The following is a 19,337-nucleotide window of genomic DNA, read 5'->3' as shown; positions in this document are numbered from 1 at the left end:
CCCAACGCTTGCCTGTGCTATACAGATCTCTAGAAAGGTATGCTGTGATGTGATTTTGCCAAACTCTGCTAATGCCTTACTTCAGTTCTGGTTTCCCTGTAACGTTCGGTATAATCTGTAATGTATTGTGTGGGGCTGCAACTTATTTTTAATTATCAAAATGCTAATCAAAATATCCGAAACGCAATATTTTTCAATTTGCTAGTGTAAGAGCAAGAAAACCCAGCAAATTATACATATAATCTATTTTTGGCCTGCATGTTGGCTGTTTGTTTTCGGGGGAAAAAACAACTGTCTTATGATATTACTCCATGCTTTTGACCCCTTGTGTGCTCTCACATATTTCAGCGACCTGGAGGAGAAGCGTACGGCCAGCCAGCCGTCCCTGTGCGAGGAGAGCAGGCTGTGCAGTGAGGATAACCTTGACTTCAACGGCGGCAGCGCCATAACCACGGAGCTCCACCTGGATGAGTCTCTGGCCAGCCAGCTCAGTCGGCCCAGCGAAGGTCCGGAGGCGCTTCATGGCCTGCCAGACAACTCCCCGCTCAACCCCACCACCGTCTCCTCAGCCACCAATGGCACGCCCAACTCAGTAACCATCCTCGATTAACCCCCACACATCCACTTGGACCACCAGACCAAAACATGTCAACACATATGTGCCCATACGCTCTTGTTCCTTACTGACTTGCTGATCTGTACTTTGACGACTAATACACAATCAATATATTGACTATTCAGATGCCCCTGGTAGTCATCTGATCGACTGGACTATTTTGACCAAAGGAGTGTCCAAATTAGTGGACAAGTCTGACTGACCTGAAGATGTCCTTAGACCTCCCCCCCCCCTTTTATTTGTGTAGTTTACAACCAATCCAAATTACTAACATTCATTTCTTTCCCTTTCTTCTCTTTCTTTCTCTCCGCAACCATCTCTTTAAAAAGATAAAAACAGAATGCAGTACAGCTAGAAATATCCGAAGGACCGTCGGTGTGGTCCGATAGAGATGCAGTTGTACATTTAAAGAGGAGGATGTGTGAGGAAAAAAGACAGCACGTGCTGCTGTGACAAGTCTTGAAACCTAGATTATTTATCATGTCTTGACTTATTTTTTATGTCCAACACCATCTGATGCCTTTGATTTTACTCATCAGTGACATTTTAGTTTTTTTGAGTTTGAAAACAAAAACAAAAAACAATTTTGTCATGATCTGTGGTTTTTGTTTTTATCATCATGTTTTCTTATTGTGTTGTACATTATTTATATAAGACTCATGACTTCTCCTTATTGACATAATTCATAAATCAAGATGTTTTCATTGAAACAAACCGAAGCCAAGTTTCTTTCTATAAATAGCAGTTGATTCATTAAGGGGAACTTGCTGTGAAGATGCTGAGTAGCATCTGGTGTATATAGCTGCATCTACATTTATCTACTTAGCCATAATACAGTATTATAGATATGTACATGCTCCTTATATGTCCCTGTGCCTGCTGGGTCTGCATAGAGCACCAGATTGATGTCATTACTCTCTCGCCTTCCCACCAGAAGTTAAATGTCATTATTGGAAATGATATTGTAATTTTTTGTGTCAAGACCTATGTGTAGCTTTCTGTATCTGTCTGTCTCTTTCTACACTGTATTAAAAACATTGTTGTCTCTAATTAACAATCTTTTCATACCTGTTCATCTCATATTACGCAAATTGTTTGAGGAGCAGTATTTATGTATATTACAGATTGGAGAGTGGACAAACACTCTCAATTTTATTTTATTTTGACCCTTATCAATGCAAGTTGATATTGCAGACGGGCGTAATGATGTACAATAGAGGTAAACAGTTGGTAGTTACATCAAACACAGGGAATGTATTCTTTTCAGACTGGGTAGACATTGTATCTACATGCTACTGATTCGGAAAAATAAATAAATCTGAGATACAAGGTACTGCGAGAGGAGTGGCTACGAGAAGACCTGGAGGGAAATTCTTTCCCCCACTGAATGTAAATACAACCCTAAAAGATTGTTCTTATGAACCCAACCATGTTTGATTTAATAAAATGTGAAAAATGTGCAGGTTTAAAATCACTTAATTTCAAATTGTTGCAAGCTGTAACATTTCTTCTTTGTACTATTGCTATGAATTCAACCTTTGCTGTTTTTGACAAATGTCTGCAGTGAGATTTGTCTGTTTTAGCAGAAATAGCTCATAGCTGAGGAAAGAAAAGGGGTGGGTCCATATTGTTCTGTAGATGTTTTTGAATATTTCAACATTTGGAAATCAAAAAAATGTACATTAGTGTCATTAGTGATAGTAGTAGTTGCATTACAATGAAAGCTAAGATTCTGTTCCTGCCCTTAACCATTCAGCAATGCATTGCAGTGCAGTGAATATCTGTGGAGTTTTTGTCTGATGCAGTTATGAGGCAGGGATGCAGCGAGCCAGTTTGTGCACACCACAGGGAGCACCTATATGCAACGTTGCAATCTCAGTTCTCCCTACTCAAATAAGAGCTTGACATTGGCCAAATATCACCTTGACACTCCCTGAGGTAAAGAATATGGGATGTCTAAAATGGCCGGTGGCACAGAAGTGTGTGTGTGTGAGCTCCCTGCTGTCGGTTATACAGACACACTCAGGACAAATAAAGGTTTAAAAAAATCTATTTTCATACAGCGACGAATGACACAAAAATATGCCAATATTCTAACTCGACTATCTGCTGCTAAACATCTGTGTTTGTCAGTGTTGGGGGCAAATGTTAGCTTTGAATGGGAAATGAGTGTACACACACAGATACTCACTCGACTGCCACTCACTTTGCTTTTTTCATGTGTCATGGGGAAATCCGGGGACACTGACATTTGGTTTCCAGCATTGTTATGTTTCCCCCTTTTTATAATTAATAGATAAAAACCTTTGAAAAAGTGAACTGGTTCATTTAAAGAAGATTGTTGATAACACAGTAAAACGGACAGACAGGCAACAAAACCTGAGTAGGAGGGTTTGGGTGATTAGGGAGGAAGGATGAGTAAGGCGTGTGTCCATGTTGGGGTTTAAATGTGCCTCTTTGTGGTGTGTGGGGTGCAAAATTAGCATAATGGGACTGATGGGATCTATATGTATCATGGGTCAACGTTAGAAGTTGGGTGGAATTGTACCACATGTGGGGCCACTATAATTGTAACTGCATTATGAATCTACCACTGTAACTGGATAAATGACTGAAAATAAAGTACATTGAACGATCTGTACCGAAAAACAAAGATTCCCTATTTTGTCACCAATATGAGCAAATGAAATCAATAAATATGTGTCACTCAAAATTATGCAGTAAGTATTGATTGAGAAGGGTTCAATTCCACATTGAGTGTGAGCTTAGCAGTCGATAGATTTTATTAGCACATTGTCAAAGGAGGACAGGCCTGGACAAGGTGTGATGTGGTCAGCGGGAGCTGGTGTTGAATTGATAAAAGTAGTCCTTCGAGGGTTTGTTGGTGTATAGCTTCTTGTTCAGGTACTCCTGACTGGGGTAGACACAGACACAAATAAACACACGGTAAGTTACTGTCTCCAAAAAAATGGCTATTTAAGTCCGAATTCTACATTATGACCTTCACCCAAAAATGATTTGCTGACTTCTTCTTGAATAATGAGTGTATGTAGAGTAGGTGTGTGCAGTGCTCACTGTGCCTGCTGCTCATTGGCCAGCTGCATGTTGTCCTGGTCCATCTGAATCCTCCTCTGTCTTCTCAGCTCGGCTGCTCTTAACTCCTCCTCCTCTGTTTCTCTGGACAGCTTCAGGAGCTGAAGGTCCCACGCTGCCTCCTGAATTTTCTCAGCATCACGCTGTCTCTGAAGTTTGCAAGAAATAAAAGTCTAAATGCTAAACCTGAGTGGAACTACTATGTGGGATCATTTTTCATTTTACCCATGAAGGAGTGTTTCCTTATGTGAGGTTTAAGATCTGACCAAAATGTTAGGTCAAGGGATTAAAAATTAATAAAATAAAACACATTTTCTTCTGATCAAAATTAAGTTTTTCCTTGTTTTGTTTTTCTTCAAACCTTTCCTTGGCAGATGAAAATATTTGATCATTTTCGGACTCTAAAAATGTTTAATCTGAGAAGGAATAATACTCCTTAGGTCAAAATCTTAAGATATATGCAAACTGTTAAGAAAAATGTACTAGTAGACTTAGAGGTGGTCGACAAATTATAGCCGGAAAAAAAATAAATAGATTGGTGGGGATACATAATAAATTCAGAACCATACAGGAAACAAGGGGTCAATGAATGTTAATTGATAAAGCTGAACACTATGTAAATCATGGTGTGGCCTTCACAGTTACCACATCTCAGCCTAATTGAAAACCAACGGGGCATTTTGAGTCAGTGTGTTTGATGGCAGTTGTCATTTAAAGACTAAAAAAGCAAATTACTTTTGTGTGGATGCTGTTCATTATGGCTCAACACCTTACCCAGACATTTTATGTTGATTTTTCTCCCAATTTATCACCCATCTATCACTTAACTTTTACAGGTATGAAATTTTGGGGAACCACGTTTTGAGAGGAATTTTGCAGAATGGTAGAACTGAAGAGGAGTTTGAAGAAGAGTAAGACGTGACTTGCCCATTAATTACTTGTTTGTGTATGGGAGGTGCATTGTGAATCAGGGCGACCGCAGTACCTGTCTCTCAAGGCGCTGCGCCTCTCTCTCCCTATGGATGGCGCTCAACTGCTCTGGGCTCATTCCCTTCCACCTGTCGGTCAGAACCCGGGACAGCGTCCCTCCTCGCACCTCTCTCTCTGCTGCTTCTGCGGACTCTGTCATCATGTCGGACGTCATGGTGTGCCACATCTCTGCAAGATTCTCCCTTTCGTCTCTCCTATGTTGCTCCTTCAGTTTCTCTTCTTGCTCTGTAGCCTGTGAGTAACAGGGCATGGTAGGGCATTAACAGGGATCCAGGGACAGCTGCTTGATCATTCCCTTGATGGTTGGGAAACCCCGCAGCTTTACGAAACCCAACCTCTAATACGTGGTTACTTCTGGCTTAGAGTCAAGAATCAGCTTGAACGTCCTCCTGAGAGATTCAATCAGTCAGTTGTATTCGCATGTGCATCATGCATGCAAGTGTTTATTAGAGAAACCACACAACTGTCAAAAATCACAATGACCTGAAGGACTTGTAATGACGCCTCCCAATGGAGGATTCAATCAAGTGCATTCAGGCAAATGAGTGGGGAGCTAAAGAGGGCCTTTTACAAACAGACAAGGCCCACGCAGTTTAACCATCCATGTTGCTGTTTGCCAACTAACATGATAGCATCCTTCCTGCAGCAAGTGTGTGCATCAATTTAGATTTTCAATTAGACATTTTAATTTCAAAATCCCACTTGAGAATTCCATGTCACGGCTCAAACCCCCACTGGATGTTAGTGTGAGGATTCGCATTAGCAGTCGGTGTGTGAGTGTCTGTGTGTCCATCTGTGTGTGCACATGCATGTACTGTACCAGAGCTAGGTTGTAGTTGTCCAGTGCGATGCGGGCAGCTTTCTTACACTCCTCCTCTTGTGCCACTTGTTGAACCCCCATTAGGTCCTGATGCGCCAGTTCTCTGTTCACAAGCATCTCTGTGGCACAAACACGCATGCGTCGGAAAATGATTTTTTTTATTTTTTTTTATCACACGTGCATTAGCCATCAGCCACTGTACAAAGCTCTTCAACAAAACACTCACACATACATAAAGGCTCTCTGGGATGAGCATCCATCAATGCCACCTGGCAATAAGGCCTGTGCGTAGGAGTGTGTGATTGTTTGTGCAGGAAAGCATGAAGCATGTGTGTGATTTGCAGAGGCTGTAGTGTATAGTGTTTGAGCTCATCTGGGATTACAGTGTATGTGTGAGCGTCCCTGGGTGTGTGCTTGTCTCTTTTCACCTCTGTGCTTGTTTCTCATCTGCCTTCTCGCGTTGTCTTCCATCTGCACTTGCAGATCTCTTTCTGTCTTTGTCATTTGTTCCCTCCTCATTTGCTCCTCTCCGATTCCCTCTCCCTGTACATAACACAAGGGCACAGTGCTCCAGGAGTTGTGTGATGATTTACCTAACCCTTTTGCTGGATTTTTTCTCGATGCACACGATGCACCGCCTGCCAGTCACAGAAAGCCTACCTGAAAGATTTGCATACTGGCAGGCCCCAGCTCATTCTCTGGAATGGTGATCCTGACTGCCCCCTTCAGGCCACACTTGAGATCAGCATCCAGAGAGTCCTCCACACGCTGGTGAGTGGCCCAGTAGTTGACCAGGTCAGCGTGCGAGTCCGCTCGCTTCCCTCTTTCATCAGTGTCCTGCTGCAGGAGAACATCGTCATGATACTCCCTCAGCGCATCTGCAATATATCGATGACGAGAACAACTGTGATCAGTGCTCTTTGGCGCTGAAAGGGGAATGGCATCTGTGACTCAGCTCGTCTGATATTCTAACCCCAGTTTACCGAAAGCTTTGTCCCGGTGTCTCTCCGCGTGTCGCTGGTGTTTTTTCTCCCGGACCTGTTGGTTCAGAGCCTCGAGGTCGAGACCGATCACACGTTGGCGGGTGTTGAAGATGCGGGCCTTGCGTGCTGACTCTGCTGCCCTTCGCCTTTCCGCAGCCTCCGCAGCGAACTGGTCCGCGGCCACATCCACTTTGTGCATGTTCACAAATATCCTCGTGCCTAAGTAACAACGCAGCAGGGAGCGACACTGCGTTAAACAGCTCGCCTTTGTAAGATTACAACATGGGGGTGTGTGTTAAACATGGATGAATACTGACGACTAAATATTTCAGTACACAATTACACATTCAAAATCCAATTCGCAGCGAGTAAAAACGCCGTCCCAGCAGTGAGAACACTGTAATCATGTAATACAAACCAGTTCGATTCATAAAATGTTCTAAAAGGGAGTAACTGTGGCTTGGAACAGGACAGGAGAATAATGAAAACCGTGGCTGCAAGTGGAGTAAAGTACTCGAGTAAAGTACTCGAGTAAAGTACCTTCAAATTGTACTTTGGTGAAGTATTTAAATGCACTGGCTCGCCACCGCTGAGAGATGAATTAAAGTTGAAATAGCTGCATTGAATGAACACCTAAACTCACAGGTGGACTGGAACCTGGCACCGTCACACGAACAACACGGAGGCGAAAACTCCTGTCCGACTTCCAGCTGTTCCAGCTCGAACTCTCACCTTCGACAGTAAAGATGTGTACGAATACATTCCATCAATTTGGCGACCGGAACCAAAACCACGGTGCGCGGAGCTGCTTCAGGTTGTGATGCGTTTGAATGGCCTTGGTAACCATGGTAACACACCAACACATAATGCTATGTTTGATAACAAATAAACGGACAGACAGAATTCTTATCATGTTGTCGGCCTCACACATACTCAGAAATTGTGCTCGTCTTTCCGGGTGGTGGTCTTGAATTTTGAATTTTCAAATGTGGTCAAGTGGCTCAGTGTCTCCTCTGATTCACATGGGATCCTGAGACTGAGAGGATTCACAACTTGTTATGTGATGAGATCAGATGACAGGAGTATGTGTGGATTTGATCCTTTGATCACTGCACCAAAGGGGAGGGCATCACATTTGCATCATAATGGAATGTTTTATTTGATTTTTGTTTTTATTTTACAACTGCACTAAATTCTAATTACACACACACACGCAGACACACGAATGAGCAACAAATGAACGAACAAACCAAAGGAATTCACAGAAAACCACCCCTTGTGCTTTGTCATTTTTCCCCATTAACTAAAGTATTTATACTAAACACCTACCGGTGGTGTGTTTAGTAATACTTCATATAAAGGGTAACACTATTTATGTGTAGCCCACCTATCCCTAGTTTAGTCCTGGAAGGGCCCCGGTTTCTTTAATACAGTTAACTTGATTCACAATAATTAATCAATTTCGAAAAATATTTTGATAATAATATCAGACATTTTCTTTAGGCAAAAATACCAAACATCTGCAGGTCGAGTTTCTGAAAGGTGATGACTTGATGTTTGTCTTTCTCATACATGCTATTGAATATATATTTTCTGCATCCTATTAAATGTTCCACTCTTTCTCTATCGCTGTCTTGTGATGTGCTTTCCTGTTCCGCAATGAATCCTTCTCGCAATAAAACAAGACATTTATAACTAAACATATTTTCATTTTTAAAGTAATTACCTTGCATTTACAACATATGCCTGTTTTTTTGGCAGTCTTCTCCTTCCACATTTTTCAACGTCGAAACTTCACTAAAACATCAACACGTTCATTCCTGCTTGTATCAACTCTTTCATAACTTTAACTTTCCGAAATATTCAACGTTTTCCGCCACTGTTCTAGTGATTACACATTAACAACTAATTTCCCACTTTTCCAACTCTTCATACACCCTCATCTTCAGAAATTGCCTTTTCTAGTTCGCGCCGATGTTAACGCGACGTTTAATCACCGTGTAAACCAGTTCCCTTCGACGTTAGCAGGGGACCCTGAACACAACACGGCGGAATTCTTGTCCGACGCAATTTCGCCTCGCGAGAAACCGCGAGATTTGGAGTCTCGCGCGCTCGAGGGTTTTCCTGTTGGATTGTAAAATGGCGCATTGTTGTCACTAGTACATCGCGGCTACTTGATTTGGATTATGAAGCTGTTTAGAATACTAAACCAGATATGCACTTCATAATGTGACGTATACACAGGGCAGCTACAGATTGACCGCGGATTTCTTCGTTTGCGCGCATGCTTCACGTTTAAGATAGCTCGGTCGGTGAACATTGGCTGTTAGCATTAGCAATATTTTACTTGCTAACATTCACTGTGCAGGTTTTTTTTTTTTTTTTAGAACAGCGCTACATATACAACCAACATGGGCTATTTAAAACTGATAGAGATCGAAAACTTCAAGTCGTATAAAGGACGACAGATCATTGGACCGTTTCACAAGTTTACTGCAATCATCGGACCCAATGGATCTGGTATGTTATGGTCGTGGCTAATGCTATATACACACAGGTTGTTAGCATTGGCTAACGGTAAACACAGTGCAGCGATACCCCCCTGTCTTTACATGAGCTGCCACAACTTCTATTATCTGTCTATCCGCAATATTTCTGAATGTGCTTTCAGTGTCTTATCCAGTGTTATATGTGTTCTTGTTTTTTGACTGTTATCTTGCATTATGTTTTTTAAAATAATGTACTAGAAGTGAAAGTTATGTTTTATCTTCCTCATGGCCATAGAGTCCATTCATTTACACTGGGAATAAAATTAAAATTTTGCAAAAAACACTTCTTATTCAATCCACTGAAACATCACAATATCCTGTGGCCAACAGCCATCGATTGACGTCTGAAAAAATATAAACTGTGTAAACAATTGCACATTGAAAAAATGATGATAAACTTTACTGCAGAGCCGCTGTTTTGCATTACATCTCATCCATTGAATGGTTCACTCGGCTTAGTTCATAATGCTTTTTCGTGTTAGATCTGTGTCAGGTGGTGAAAGTCTGATCACGTTTTCTTGTAGGAAAGTCCAACCTTATGGATGCCATCAGCTTCGTGCTGGCAGAGAAGACCAGTAACCTGCGTGTGAAGACTCTGAAGGATCTAATCCACGGAGCGCCTGTGGGGAAGCCAGCTGCCAACAGAGCCTTTGTCAGTATGGTGTATCAGGAGGATAATGGAGAGGAACGTTCCTTCACAAGGGCCATTATTGGTATGATCCCCTTTTGACAGTCATGTTGGAATGTATGATTTGGTTATGTAAATTATGATTACCTCTGAGTAATTGAAAATATCCGTATAATAACTTCCATATGCCTGAAATTACTAGGAATGTGTATTTTCTATGTCCTGAAGGAATTGAACTGAAATATGAGTGGGATATTATATATCATTTCTGTCTCTTCACTATAAACTCTTTTCCGGAAACACTTAATAATGATATGTTCAGATGTGTTATATTATCATCCAAATATCTTTCCTTGGACAAGTGTAATGAAACACCCTTTTATCCATCTCATTTGCTGAGCTAATGTTTTTGGTATTTCTTCTCCTGTAATGTTCATGTGCATCAGGTTCCTCCTCTGAGTACCGCATCAACAGCAAGGTGGTGGGCCTGCCTGAATACAGTGAGGAGCTGGAAAAACTCGGCATCCTGATCAAAGCAAGGAACTTCCTGGTATTTCAGGTGAGACTGAAATCCTAAAATGTTTAAGATTTGTGAACGGAATTAAATCATTGTTAGATTTGTTTAAAACATTTTTTTCATAAGGCATTTGTGCTGTGATACAATTGTACTATACTGATTTCTGCACAAACCGTGAAGTTTAGCTCATAATGGTTTGAATTGCTTGTTGCATTTTTAAGATGAGTGCACAAATGTAATAAATGCTTTTATTTTATTGACAATATTGAATCACTGATGATTAGAAGTTATTCAAGTTGACCTGTTAGTGGGCTAGTTTTGTGCTTTGCCAATACTCTTTGTGGTGTAAACAATGAATGTAATCAGGCACATGGTATCACAATGTTAATTGTGACCTGGCCAATTGGGGCAGAGGTCCATAGTGTAGTTTTACTGCTCTACAATTAATATCTGGTAAAATGGTGTTGGCAGTTGCTATTGGAAATCACAGTTTGGTTCCTTCCTTATTTTACCACCAGGGAGCCGTGGAGTCAATTGCCATGAAGAATCCCAAGGAGCGCACAGCTCTGTTCGAGGAGATCTCCCGATCCGGAGAGCTGGCCCAGGAATATGAGCGCAGGAAGAAGGAGATGGTGAAAGCAGAAGAGGACACCCAGTTCAATTATCATCGCAAGAAAAACATTGCCGCCGAGCGCAAAGAAGCAAAGCAAGAGAAAGAGGAGGTTTGTCCTGATGTGTTGATTGCAAATACAGTATCTCTCGATTTACAGTTACTCCGATACATTTGTGTTCTGCTTGGATTGTAAATAAAATACCTCATGTAACTTTTGCATACATATATATATTTCATCTAGAGGAAGGTTTTGTGATTAGTTGATAGCCTTCATTATTTTGTCAAGAATAGTCTTGTAAAAGAGATTTTATTCATTATAAACAATTTACTTTTTCTAACTTTTTTCTGTGTCTCCTACCAGGCTGAGCGTTACCAGCGTCTGAAGGACGAAGTAGCCAGGGCCAGTGTTCAGTTGCAGCTCTTCAAGCTGTACCACAACGAGACTGAGATTGAGAAGCTGAACAAAGAGCTGGGGCAGCGGAACAAGGAGATTGACAAGGACCGTAAAAAGATGGACCATGTGGAGGAGGAGTTGAAGGACAAGAAGAAGGAGCTGGGCCGGCTAATGAGGGAGCAGCAGACCATTGAGAAAGAAATCAAGTAAGTCACTGACAGGATAACCATGGCATGCTTTTTTTAATGCACATCCATAGAACCCGTGCAATTTACAATCATGGTCTTTCTTGATCACGTGACTTTCTCCACAGAGAGAAGGACTCTGAGTTGAACCAAAAGAGGCCGCAGTACATCAAGGCCAAAGAGAACACCTCACACAAGATCAAGAAGCTTGAGGCTGCGCGCAAATCATTGCAAAATGCCCAGAAGATGTACAAGAAACGCAAAGGAGACATGGACGAGCTGGATAAAGAGATGAAGGCGGTGGAGTTGACCAAGCAAGAGTTTGAGGAGAGAATGGAGGAGGAGGCGCAGAGCCAGGGCCAGGACCTCACCCTGGAGGAAAACCAGGTCTGGTTTGTTAGACTTTTGGCATTTGACTGTTTGTCATTAAGATAAAGGTACAATCGGAAAGGAGATAACGGCATCTCAGACTTTTGTGATGTGTCAACGCCTAATGGATATTTTAAATTCAAGTGACTTAACACAACCCACTGTGTGTCTGTCTCCTACAGGTCAAGCAGTACCATCGTCTGAAAGAGGAGGCCAGTAAACGTGCTGCTACACTGGCACAGGAGCTGGAGAAATTCAACCGGGACCAGAAGGCCGACCAGGACCGCCTTGACTTGGAGGAGAGGAAGAAAGTCGAGACAGAGGTAAATAAAATAATAACAGTTCTTTTCCTGTGCCAGAAAAAAAACTCAATTTGCACTGATTTGAATGCATACAACTAAATATTATGTCATTACTGTCCAGGCCAAAATCAAACAGAAGATCCGTGAAATTGAGGAAAACCAGAAACGTATTGAGAAATTAGAGGATTATATTACCACCAGCAGGTAAGCTGCTCTCGTTGTTCATTTCATCTCGGTTTCTCCATTGTAGTCCCTCATTCAAACACCTTTGTCCTGTTGCCCCTCAGGCAGTCACTAGATGAGCAGAAGCGCATGGAGGAGGAGCTGACCGAGGAGGTGGAGATGGCCAAGAGGAGGATCGATGAGATCAACACGGAGCTTAATCAGGTACACACTGCACACCCACAGGAAAGAAAGAAAAGGAAGGCAGTCTGTAGTCGTTACGGCCCATTCTCTGGGAGACCTGTTATTCTGTCATAAGTGAGATTTGAACCTGCTTCTCTAACCTGTGCTCTGGAAGTTTGCAGCAGAAAACTAATTTTATCTGCATGCTGGTGTAATTCGAGAGGCTTGACTCTACAGTGTGTGTCGCATACTAGGTATAAAAATCTCTAAGATATCAAAAGTGTAACTCTGTTTTATCAGGCTCCACGCCAGAAGCACATGATGCAATACATGTAAAAGGACATTGTTTCCAACACTGATGACATGACGAAATTTGATGAAAGCGCAGAGAGTTGCTCTGTGTTTGACAGCAAAAAGAACAGACCCCAGCCATCTTCCTTTCAGCATTCAAGTCTGCTCATCATTACAGAGCAGGAAAATACAACTAGAGTTTAAACAGAAAAACTTAAACCACATTGAGATAAATGTTGAATGTTTGGTATAAACTGCTTTGAGTGTTTGATAATGCCTTTGAGCTGAAAACTAAAATCTAAGATTTGCAACGTAATATGTAATGTAACTTTCATTTTGTTGAAATGGATTTGAATTGGTATTGGAAAAAGTCAAGATATTGGCAACCCTAACCCCAAAGAATTTGAGAGATACCCATTTGTAGAATCAACAGACACTTCTTACTGTAGACATTTTCACTCATTAGGGAAGAGCACATTGCTGGTTTTGTTTGCGGGCCAACAGCGACAAGTGTCTAAAACAAATTCCTAACATTATTCACCTTTGCTGCAGGTAATGGAGCAGCTGGGTGACGCCAGAATCGACAGACAGGAGAACAGTCGCCAGCAGCGCAAGGCCGAGATCATGGAGAGCATCAAACGACTCTACCCTGGCTCTGTGGTAAGGCAACTGACAACTTTCACCACTATATTAGTAAATGTTCTTTTGCTGGCAAAATTTTGTGAAAGCATTGAATAAACTCATCAACTCCTTCTTTCCTCAGTATGGTCGTCTAATTGACCTGTGTCAGCCCACTCAGAAGAAGTATCAGATCGCTGTGACCAAAGTGTTGGGCAAGAACATGGATGCCATCATTGTTGACTCTGAGAAGACTGGGAGAGACTGTATTCAATACATCAAAGAGCAGAGAGGAGAGCCCGAGACCTTCCTCCCTCTCGACTACCTTGAGGTGAGTACTAAAAAGTATTGATTGTAGCTTTGATCAAGAGTCTTTAGCGGAGTTAGAATATGCAGCATCAAAGCTGCCATTGAGGAGCGAAAGGAAAGAGACCAATTGAACCACAGTCTTTCCACAAATAAGAAAATAGGGCAGGAATTAACTTTTTATTGTAGATGCGTAAAGCGTCTTGAATCACTTTGACACTGCTAAATTAAATGTGTGACTAATCAAAATATTAATTTGAGTGCAAAGGTTTTAAAGACAGCTTTCTTAGTTTGTTATTCCCTGCGTAATATCAGGCACTAGTATTCCTGTTGAAATTGTCCCCTTAAAAAAAATGCTTCAATTAATTAAAAAAATTCTTGCAATAAAGGTGAAACCAACAGATGAGAAACTGCGAGAGCTGCGAGGAGCCAAGCTGGTGATAGATGTGATTCGCTACGAACCGCCTCACATCAAGAAAGCCCTGCAGTATGCGTGTGGGAACGCCCTGGTCTGTGACAATGTAGAAGACGCACGGAGGATCGCCTTTGGAGGGCCATACAGACACAAGGTGCTTGATCTGAGGTTTCACAGGTCATGAGGATGAGAGGACTGGAGAGCCATCATGCCTGCCTAATCACTCGGTAGATGTAAGCCCTGTCTCCTCTTACACCTAACCCCATCTTGTCTGCCTGTGTCCAGACTGTAGCGCTGGATGGTACTCTGTTCCAGAAGTCTGGAGTCATCTCTGGAGGAGCCAGCGACCTGAAGGCCAAGGCCAGGCGCTGGGATGAGAAGGCAGTGGACAAGCTCAAGGAAAAGAAAGAAAAACTCACAGAAGAGCTCAAGGTAGTTTAAAAGATGAATACCTTGATCGAGGAGGTTGTGACTTTGGTCGTGTTAGTTTGCATGATATTATAAAAACAGTTTGGAGTCAGTGTGAAGCAGTGTGTGCTGACACGTTGCAATGTTAATTACGGTTGACATCCCCTGGTTAACTTCAAAATGTGAATTGTTGATCTCTAGTCACTGGCTGCAGTTTGATGGTTTGTCGCTTAATAGTTTAGTCAATTTCCACTCTGTTCTTTTTTGTAGGAGCAAATGAAGGCCAAGAGGAAGGAGGCCGAGCTGCGTCAGGTGCAGTCCCAGGCCCACGGTCTGCAGATGAGACTCAAGTACTCCCAGAGTGACCTGGAACAGACAAAAACCCGCCACCTCTCCCTCAACATGCAGGTGCAGTTCGCTTACAGCTCATCATTTTACTCCTGTTTTTGCTTTATTGACTTGTTGTACTAAAACACGTTTAATTTGTGTCACGCAGGAGAAGTCAAAGCTAGAGAGTGAGTTGGCAAACTTTGGACCTCGCATCAACGACATCAAGAGGATCATCCATTCCCGAGAGAAGGAGATCACTGACCTACGGGACCGCATGAACCTGGTGAGACTGACAGGAAGTGAGGTCATTTGAAAAAGTCTGTTTATAAATATTTGGCCTCGCGGTTTTATCTGTGTGAATGATTTTGTTTTCCAGGTGGAGGATGAAGTGTTTGTAGATTTCTGTGAGGAGATTGGAGTGAGGAACATCAGAGAGTTTGAGGAAGAGAAGGTGAAGAGGCAGAATGAGATTGCGAAGAAGCGGTGAGTTTTGTGAATTCACTTTCATTTTCTGTCAAGATCATTCATCCTTCTTTTTAGATTGTGTGTCAGCCTGTTCCAGGTTTTCTGTCTAACCTGACATCTGTTATTTTGCTTCAGTCTTGAGTTTGAGACCCAGAAGACCCGTCTGGGCATCCAGGTAGACTACGAGAAGAACCAGCTGAAGGAGGACCAGGAGAAAGTCATGATGTGGGAGCAGACGGTCAAGAAGGACGAGGCTGAAATAGAGCGACTTAAGAAGGTAAAATCATAAAGTGAAGGAAGAAAACATAATAATCTATTAGCAAGTTAAATCTTACACGTGTTTCTTGTCTTCCTGCAGGAGGAGCACAGACACATGAAGATCATCGATGAGACGATGGCCCAGCTGCAGGACCTGAAGAACCAGCACCTCACCAAGAAATCTGAAGTCAACGATAAGAACCACGAGATGGAGGAGATCCGCAAAAAACTGGGCGGCGCCAACAAGTCAGTGGCTACACACACACACACACATCAACTTTAATAATTCTTATGTTGTGAATATAGATGTAAAGTTTAAGTCAGGTTTGTTCTAAAAGCTGTGTTGTTGTATATTCCAGGGAGTTGACACAGCTCCAGAAGGAGGTGACGGCCATCGAGACCAAACTGGAACAGAAGCGCAGTGACCGTCACAACTTGCTTCAAGCCTGCAAAATGCAGGACATCAGGTTGCCTCTTCGTTCTGGAACAATGGATGATATCAGCCAGGGAGAGGTAGACACACATATACACTCATGCACGCTCCAAATTGAATTCCATTGGGGTTGAAAATGACAATGGCCTCCTCCCTTTGTCCTGCTGATCCAGGGGAGCTCGCAGACAGACGAGTCCAGCAGCCAGAGGACGTCCAGCAGTGTTTTGGCTAAAGAGGCTCTCATAGAAATCGACTACAGCAACCTGTCCGAAGACCTCAAGGTAGCTAGTCCAAACTACACCTTTGACCTCTGCATTGTTTTATTTAAATGTAACATCAGCTATCTGGATTTGTATTATTTGGTTTTCTAGGTGACAGTAATGATTAAAAAAGCAACTTAGCACAGAAAAGGTGACATTTGCAACAACTCCCTATTTTCAGTTATCATGTTTGACTTCCTGCAGGATACGCTTTCAGAGGAAGAGATCAAAGCGGAGACAAACACACTGCAGCAGCGTCTGAATGAGCAACAGAGTATCCTACAGAGGATCAGTGCACCCAACATGAAGGCCATGGAGAAGCTCGAGAGCGTCAGGGACAAGTTCCAAGAGACCAGCGATGGTGAGGTTGCAAGAGGGTTAAATGAGAAACAGAAGGAAGTGGTGCCTTCTAGAGCTGTGAGTAATAATTATCAAATGTGTTTCCGTCTGTTTCAGAGTTTGAAGCTGCTCGTAAGAGAGCAAAGAAGGCCAAGCAAGCCTTCGAGCAGATTAAAAAGGAAAGATATGACAGATTCAATACCTGCTTTGAGTCTGTGGCCACCAACATTGATGAGATCTACAAAGCCCTCTCACGCAACAGCAGTGCCCAGGTCTGCCTCAACAGTGTTTTTACAATAATTTCATAAATCTGCCATAGTGTAACCTCCTATATATCTAATGCTTTTATGTTCAGGCAGCTAATAGATACATCACTGTTTGTTTGGATAACTTTTTACAGTGAGTGTGTCTTTCTTCTGCAGGCTTTCCTGGGCCCAGAGAACCCAGAGGAGCCGTACCTGGACGGCATCAACTATAACTGTGTGGCTCCAGGGAAGAGGTTCAGACCCATGGACAACCTGTCCGGAGGAGAGAAGACTGTGGCTGCCCTCGCTCTTCTCTTTGCCATTCACAGGTGAAACCGCGAAGGAGTCGAGGAGGAAGTCTGAATAGTTGATTGTGTTGCTTGAAAGGTGACGAAGATTTCTGCACAGTTCGGATATTGTAACATCATCTCTCTCTCTCTCCCCCCGCGTGTCTGCAGCTACAAGCCTGCACCCTTCTTTGTCCTGGACGAGATTGACGCTGCTCTAGACAACACTAACATTGGAAAGGTTTGTTCCGAAAATAAATTTTATGACTTATTTGAATTTTTTTGCTGCTTTTGATGTAAACAGAAGATTGTTTCTATTGATAATGATGATCACGTTAAAAACAACTCAAACTATTCTCCTCTGAATTGAAGGTTGCCAATTACATCAAAGACCAGTCAGTGCTGAACTTCCAGGCCATCGTCATTTCTCTGAAAGAGGAGTTCTACACCAAGGCGGACTCGCTCATCGGCGTTTATCCAGAGGTGCGTTTCTCAATATTTCTCAATGTACTAAATACTAGAGAACATCGATCCATGAAGCTTTGAGTGTCATATAAAAAGGGTATCTGCTGGTCTGTTAAGTCTCAAGATAACTGAATTCAGTGTCCTTTTTTGTAAATAAAGGTATTAAAAGATAATAAATCGATTTAGAGAAAATTAAAGCCATAATCACCATTTCACAATTCATTTTTGCATTTTGTAGTTTTTTGATGCCCATTTGGCAGTATCGAATTGTATTTTATGTTGTAGTAAACCTTTTTGAAGACATCAAATTGTCTATGCATTCTCTGTTATTTTTGACATTTGATTGACCATGATGGGGGGGGATTAATAATGAAAATAATGTTGATCATTTGTCGTAGCCCTAATCATCAGTCTGATTTGGCAACTAGTTTCATATTTCACATCATTTAAATATATGCCTGATCTGATCAGAATCCAAAATGTTATATTGTTACATAATGAACTTATTTTGCTCCATTCCATCCACAGCAAGGAGATTGTGTCATCAGCAAAGTTCTGACCTTCGACCTCTCTCAGTATCCTGATGCAAACCCAAATCCCAATGAATAGGACAAGACTCTCTCAACACCGGCATTTTAGTGAGTTGGACATTTATTAGCTCGTCTCTCCAGATCGCTCATGTACTCTGTAGACACAGATCATGTATCTATTAGGTCCCACGTTATTTCCTATTGTTTCTTATGTGTATGTATTTTTTTGGAAAGGCTAGAGTAGCGTATTAGTGAATTTTTTTTTAAAGTTGTGGTGTGGTTGTTCTTTATAAACTGCGACAACCAGGATGTATGTACATTTATACAAGTCAGCCCTTGCTCAATTTGGCCAAACGGTGATAAGAGAAAAATTATTATAATCTAATGAAAACAAGTGGGAATCGAACCTTTTTAACAGACTGTGGAATTTTAATCGTACGGTAAAATGTGTTAAACTGACCTGAAACCAGTTTTTGGCTCTCAGAACTTTTATACTGCCCTCTTTTCAACAGTGTGCTGTAAAGCCCTTCGCTGTCTTCCTTTGCGTGTATTAAAAGATGTATTTGCATTTTCTTATGTGCTCGCTTTTTAAAAGCTTAACCAGGAAACTGTTGTTACAGTGTGGATACATTCCCGAGTGTGATAGCTAAAATAACACCACTACTTACTGTAGCTGCAACTGGTGGTGCTACAATGAGATCATGGAGCTTTGTCAAAAACCTTAATCAGAAAACTATTTCAAAGGAAATGTGCTGAGGTGTATGAATAACTCTTTAGTCTCTTTTTATTCCCAGAGTGATATTCTGAAACCGCTGTAGGTAAACAGAAAACTTTGTGGTTGAGAATAATCTGTCAGGTCTTTTTTTTTTTTTGGATCGCTTTGCTTCAATAAATAAAATTTGAATTATTTAAGCTCCTTTTTGTTTTGTTTACATTCGTAATGCAACCAGATTTCTGGTGTCGGATTCCGCTGCTGAAGGCTTCGGGCCTCCGTTTTGAATTTCTTACCTTTACATGAACCTATCTGAACCCACAATGCAGCATGCATCTTGCCGCATTAGTTTCCATCCCCAAGCAGGGAGCATTTGTTTTTTGCTTTGCTAGGCAAGATTATTTTAAGAGGCTCTCAACTTTCACACCTTAACTTCTGGGGGGGTGGGGGCAGCGTCTAAAGCACCTATCTTCTCATCGAGGCTCTGCCTGCTCTCACCATGTCATTTCAAATCTATCACAATCTTTTTTGATTATTTACAGCAGCAGACTCACCTGGTGTTTTTCCTTTT

At 41.9% G+C, this 19,337-nt stretch overlaps 3 protein-coding genes across 9 annotated transcripts in view; 2 read left to right on the top strand and 1 right to left on the bottom strand.

Annotated features, from left to right (window-relative positions):
- The window catches only part of l1cama (L1 cell adhesion molecule, paralog a), a 40,011-nt gene extending 36,758 nt beyond the window's left edge, over positions 1-3,253 (top strand). For 2 of the 3 annotated variants that reach the window (XM_035643952.2, XM_035643955.2), the window contains 2 exons: positions 26-37; positions 349-3,253. In XM_035643952.2, the coding sequence (XP_035499845.2) occupies positions 26-37; positions 349-610 (274 nt within the window). In that variant the 3' untranslated portion in view covers positions 611-3,253. The remainder of the gene's footprint in view (positions 1-25; positions 38-348) is intronic. The other variant, XM_035643954.2, reaches the window with a different exon arrangement.
- A 116-nt stretch (positions 3,254-3,369) lies between these two features.
- Positions 3,370-8,465, bottom strand: ribc1 (RIB43A domain with coiled-coils 1). Of its 5 annotated transcripts, XM_035643959.2 has the most exons (9): positions 7,436-7,557; positions 7,146-7,234; positions 6,503-6,721; positions 6,180-6,397; positions 5,948-6,062; positions 5,520-5,638; positions 4,695-4,931; positions 3,692-3,858; positions 3,370-3,530 (listed from the first exon to the last, which is right to left on the bottom strand). In XM_035643959.2, exons 3-9 carry the CDS (start codon positions 6,699-6,701, stop codon positions 3,449-3,451), a joined length of 1,137 nt encoding a protein of 378 aa, XP_035499852.1. In that variant the 5' UTR covers positions 6,702-6,721; positions 7,146-7,234; positions 7,436-7,557; the 3' UTR covers positions 3,370-3,448. The 5 variants fall into 5 exon arrangements, with proteins under 5 accessions (XP_035499852.1, XP_035499850.1, XP_035499853.1 ...); XM_035643957.2 differs by lacking the exons at positions 7,146-7,234; positions 7,436-7,557 and adding an exon at positions 8,229-8,465; XM_035643960.2 differs by lacking the exon at positions 7,146-7,234 and having other exon boundaries at positions 7,436-7,572.
- A 148-nt stretch (positions 8,466-8,613) lies between these two features.
- On the top strand, positions 8,614-18,961 carry smc1a (structural maintenance of chromosomes 1A). Its single transcript, XM_035643956.2, has 26 exons — positions 8,614-9,022; positions 9,576-9,764; positions 10,126-10,238; positions 10,715-10,918; positions 11,171-11,409; positions 11,517-11,775; positions 11,940-12,080; positions 12,181-12,263; positions 12,347-12,446; positions 13,248-13,355; positions 13,459-13,644; positions 14,009-14,188; positions 14,320-14,466; positions 14,713-14,850; positions 14,939-15,055; positions 15,149-15,255; positions 15,373-15,514; positions 15,596-15,741; positions 15,855-16,008; positions 16,102-16,209; positions 16,393-16,549; positions 16,645-16,799; positions 16,950-17,101; positions 17,231-17,300; positions 17,432-17,542; positions 18,053-18,961. Exons 1-26 carry the CDS (start codon positions 8,914-8,916, stop codon positions 18,131-18,133), a joined length of 3,696 nt encoding a protein of 1,231 aa, XP_035499849.1. The 5' UTR covers positions 8,614-8,913; the 3' UTR covers positions 18,134-18,961.
- The last annotated feature ends 376 nt before the right edge of the window (positions 18,962-19,337 follow it).

Source organism: Scophthalmus maximus, chromosome 3 (genome assembly GCF_022379125.1).
Source record: "Scophthalmus maximus strain ysfricsl-2021 chromosome 3, ASM2237912v1, whole genome shotgun sequence".
Lineage (NCBI taxonomy): Eukaryota > Metazoa > Chordata > Actinopteri > Pleuronectiformes > Scophthalmidae > Scophthalmus > Scophthalmus maximus.
The sequence above is the reverse complement of the archived record's forward strand: the minus strand, read 5'-3'. Positions and strand labels throughout refer to the sequence as shown.

Bases quoted from the DNA above. Each gene is read 5' to 3' on its own strand.
- ribc1 (XM_035643957.2), bottom strand. The intron at 6,063-6,179 runs GTAGGCTTTCTG...TGTTATGTACAG, and splicing joins CCAGTATGCAAATCTTTCAG to GGAGAGGGAATCGGAGAGGA. The intron at 3,531-3,691 runs GTGAGCACTGCA...TGTCTACCCCAG, and splicing joins GCCAATGAGCAGCAGGCACA to TCAGGAGTACCTGAACAAGA.
- smc1a (XM_035643956.2), top strand. From the start codon at position 8,914: ATGGGCTATTTAAAACTGATAGAGATCGAAAACTTCAAGTCGTATAAA. The intron at 13,356-13,458 runs GTAAGGCAACTG...TTCTTTCCTCAG, and splicing joins GACTCTACCCTGGCTCTGTG to TATGGTCGTCTAATTGACCT. The intron at 17,543-18,052 runs GTGCGTTTCTCA...TTCCATCCACAG, and splicing joins TCATCGGCGTTTATCCAGAG to CAAGGAGATTGTGTCATCAG.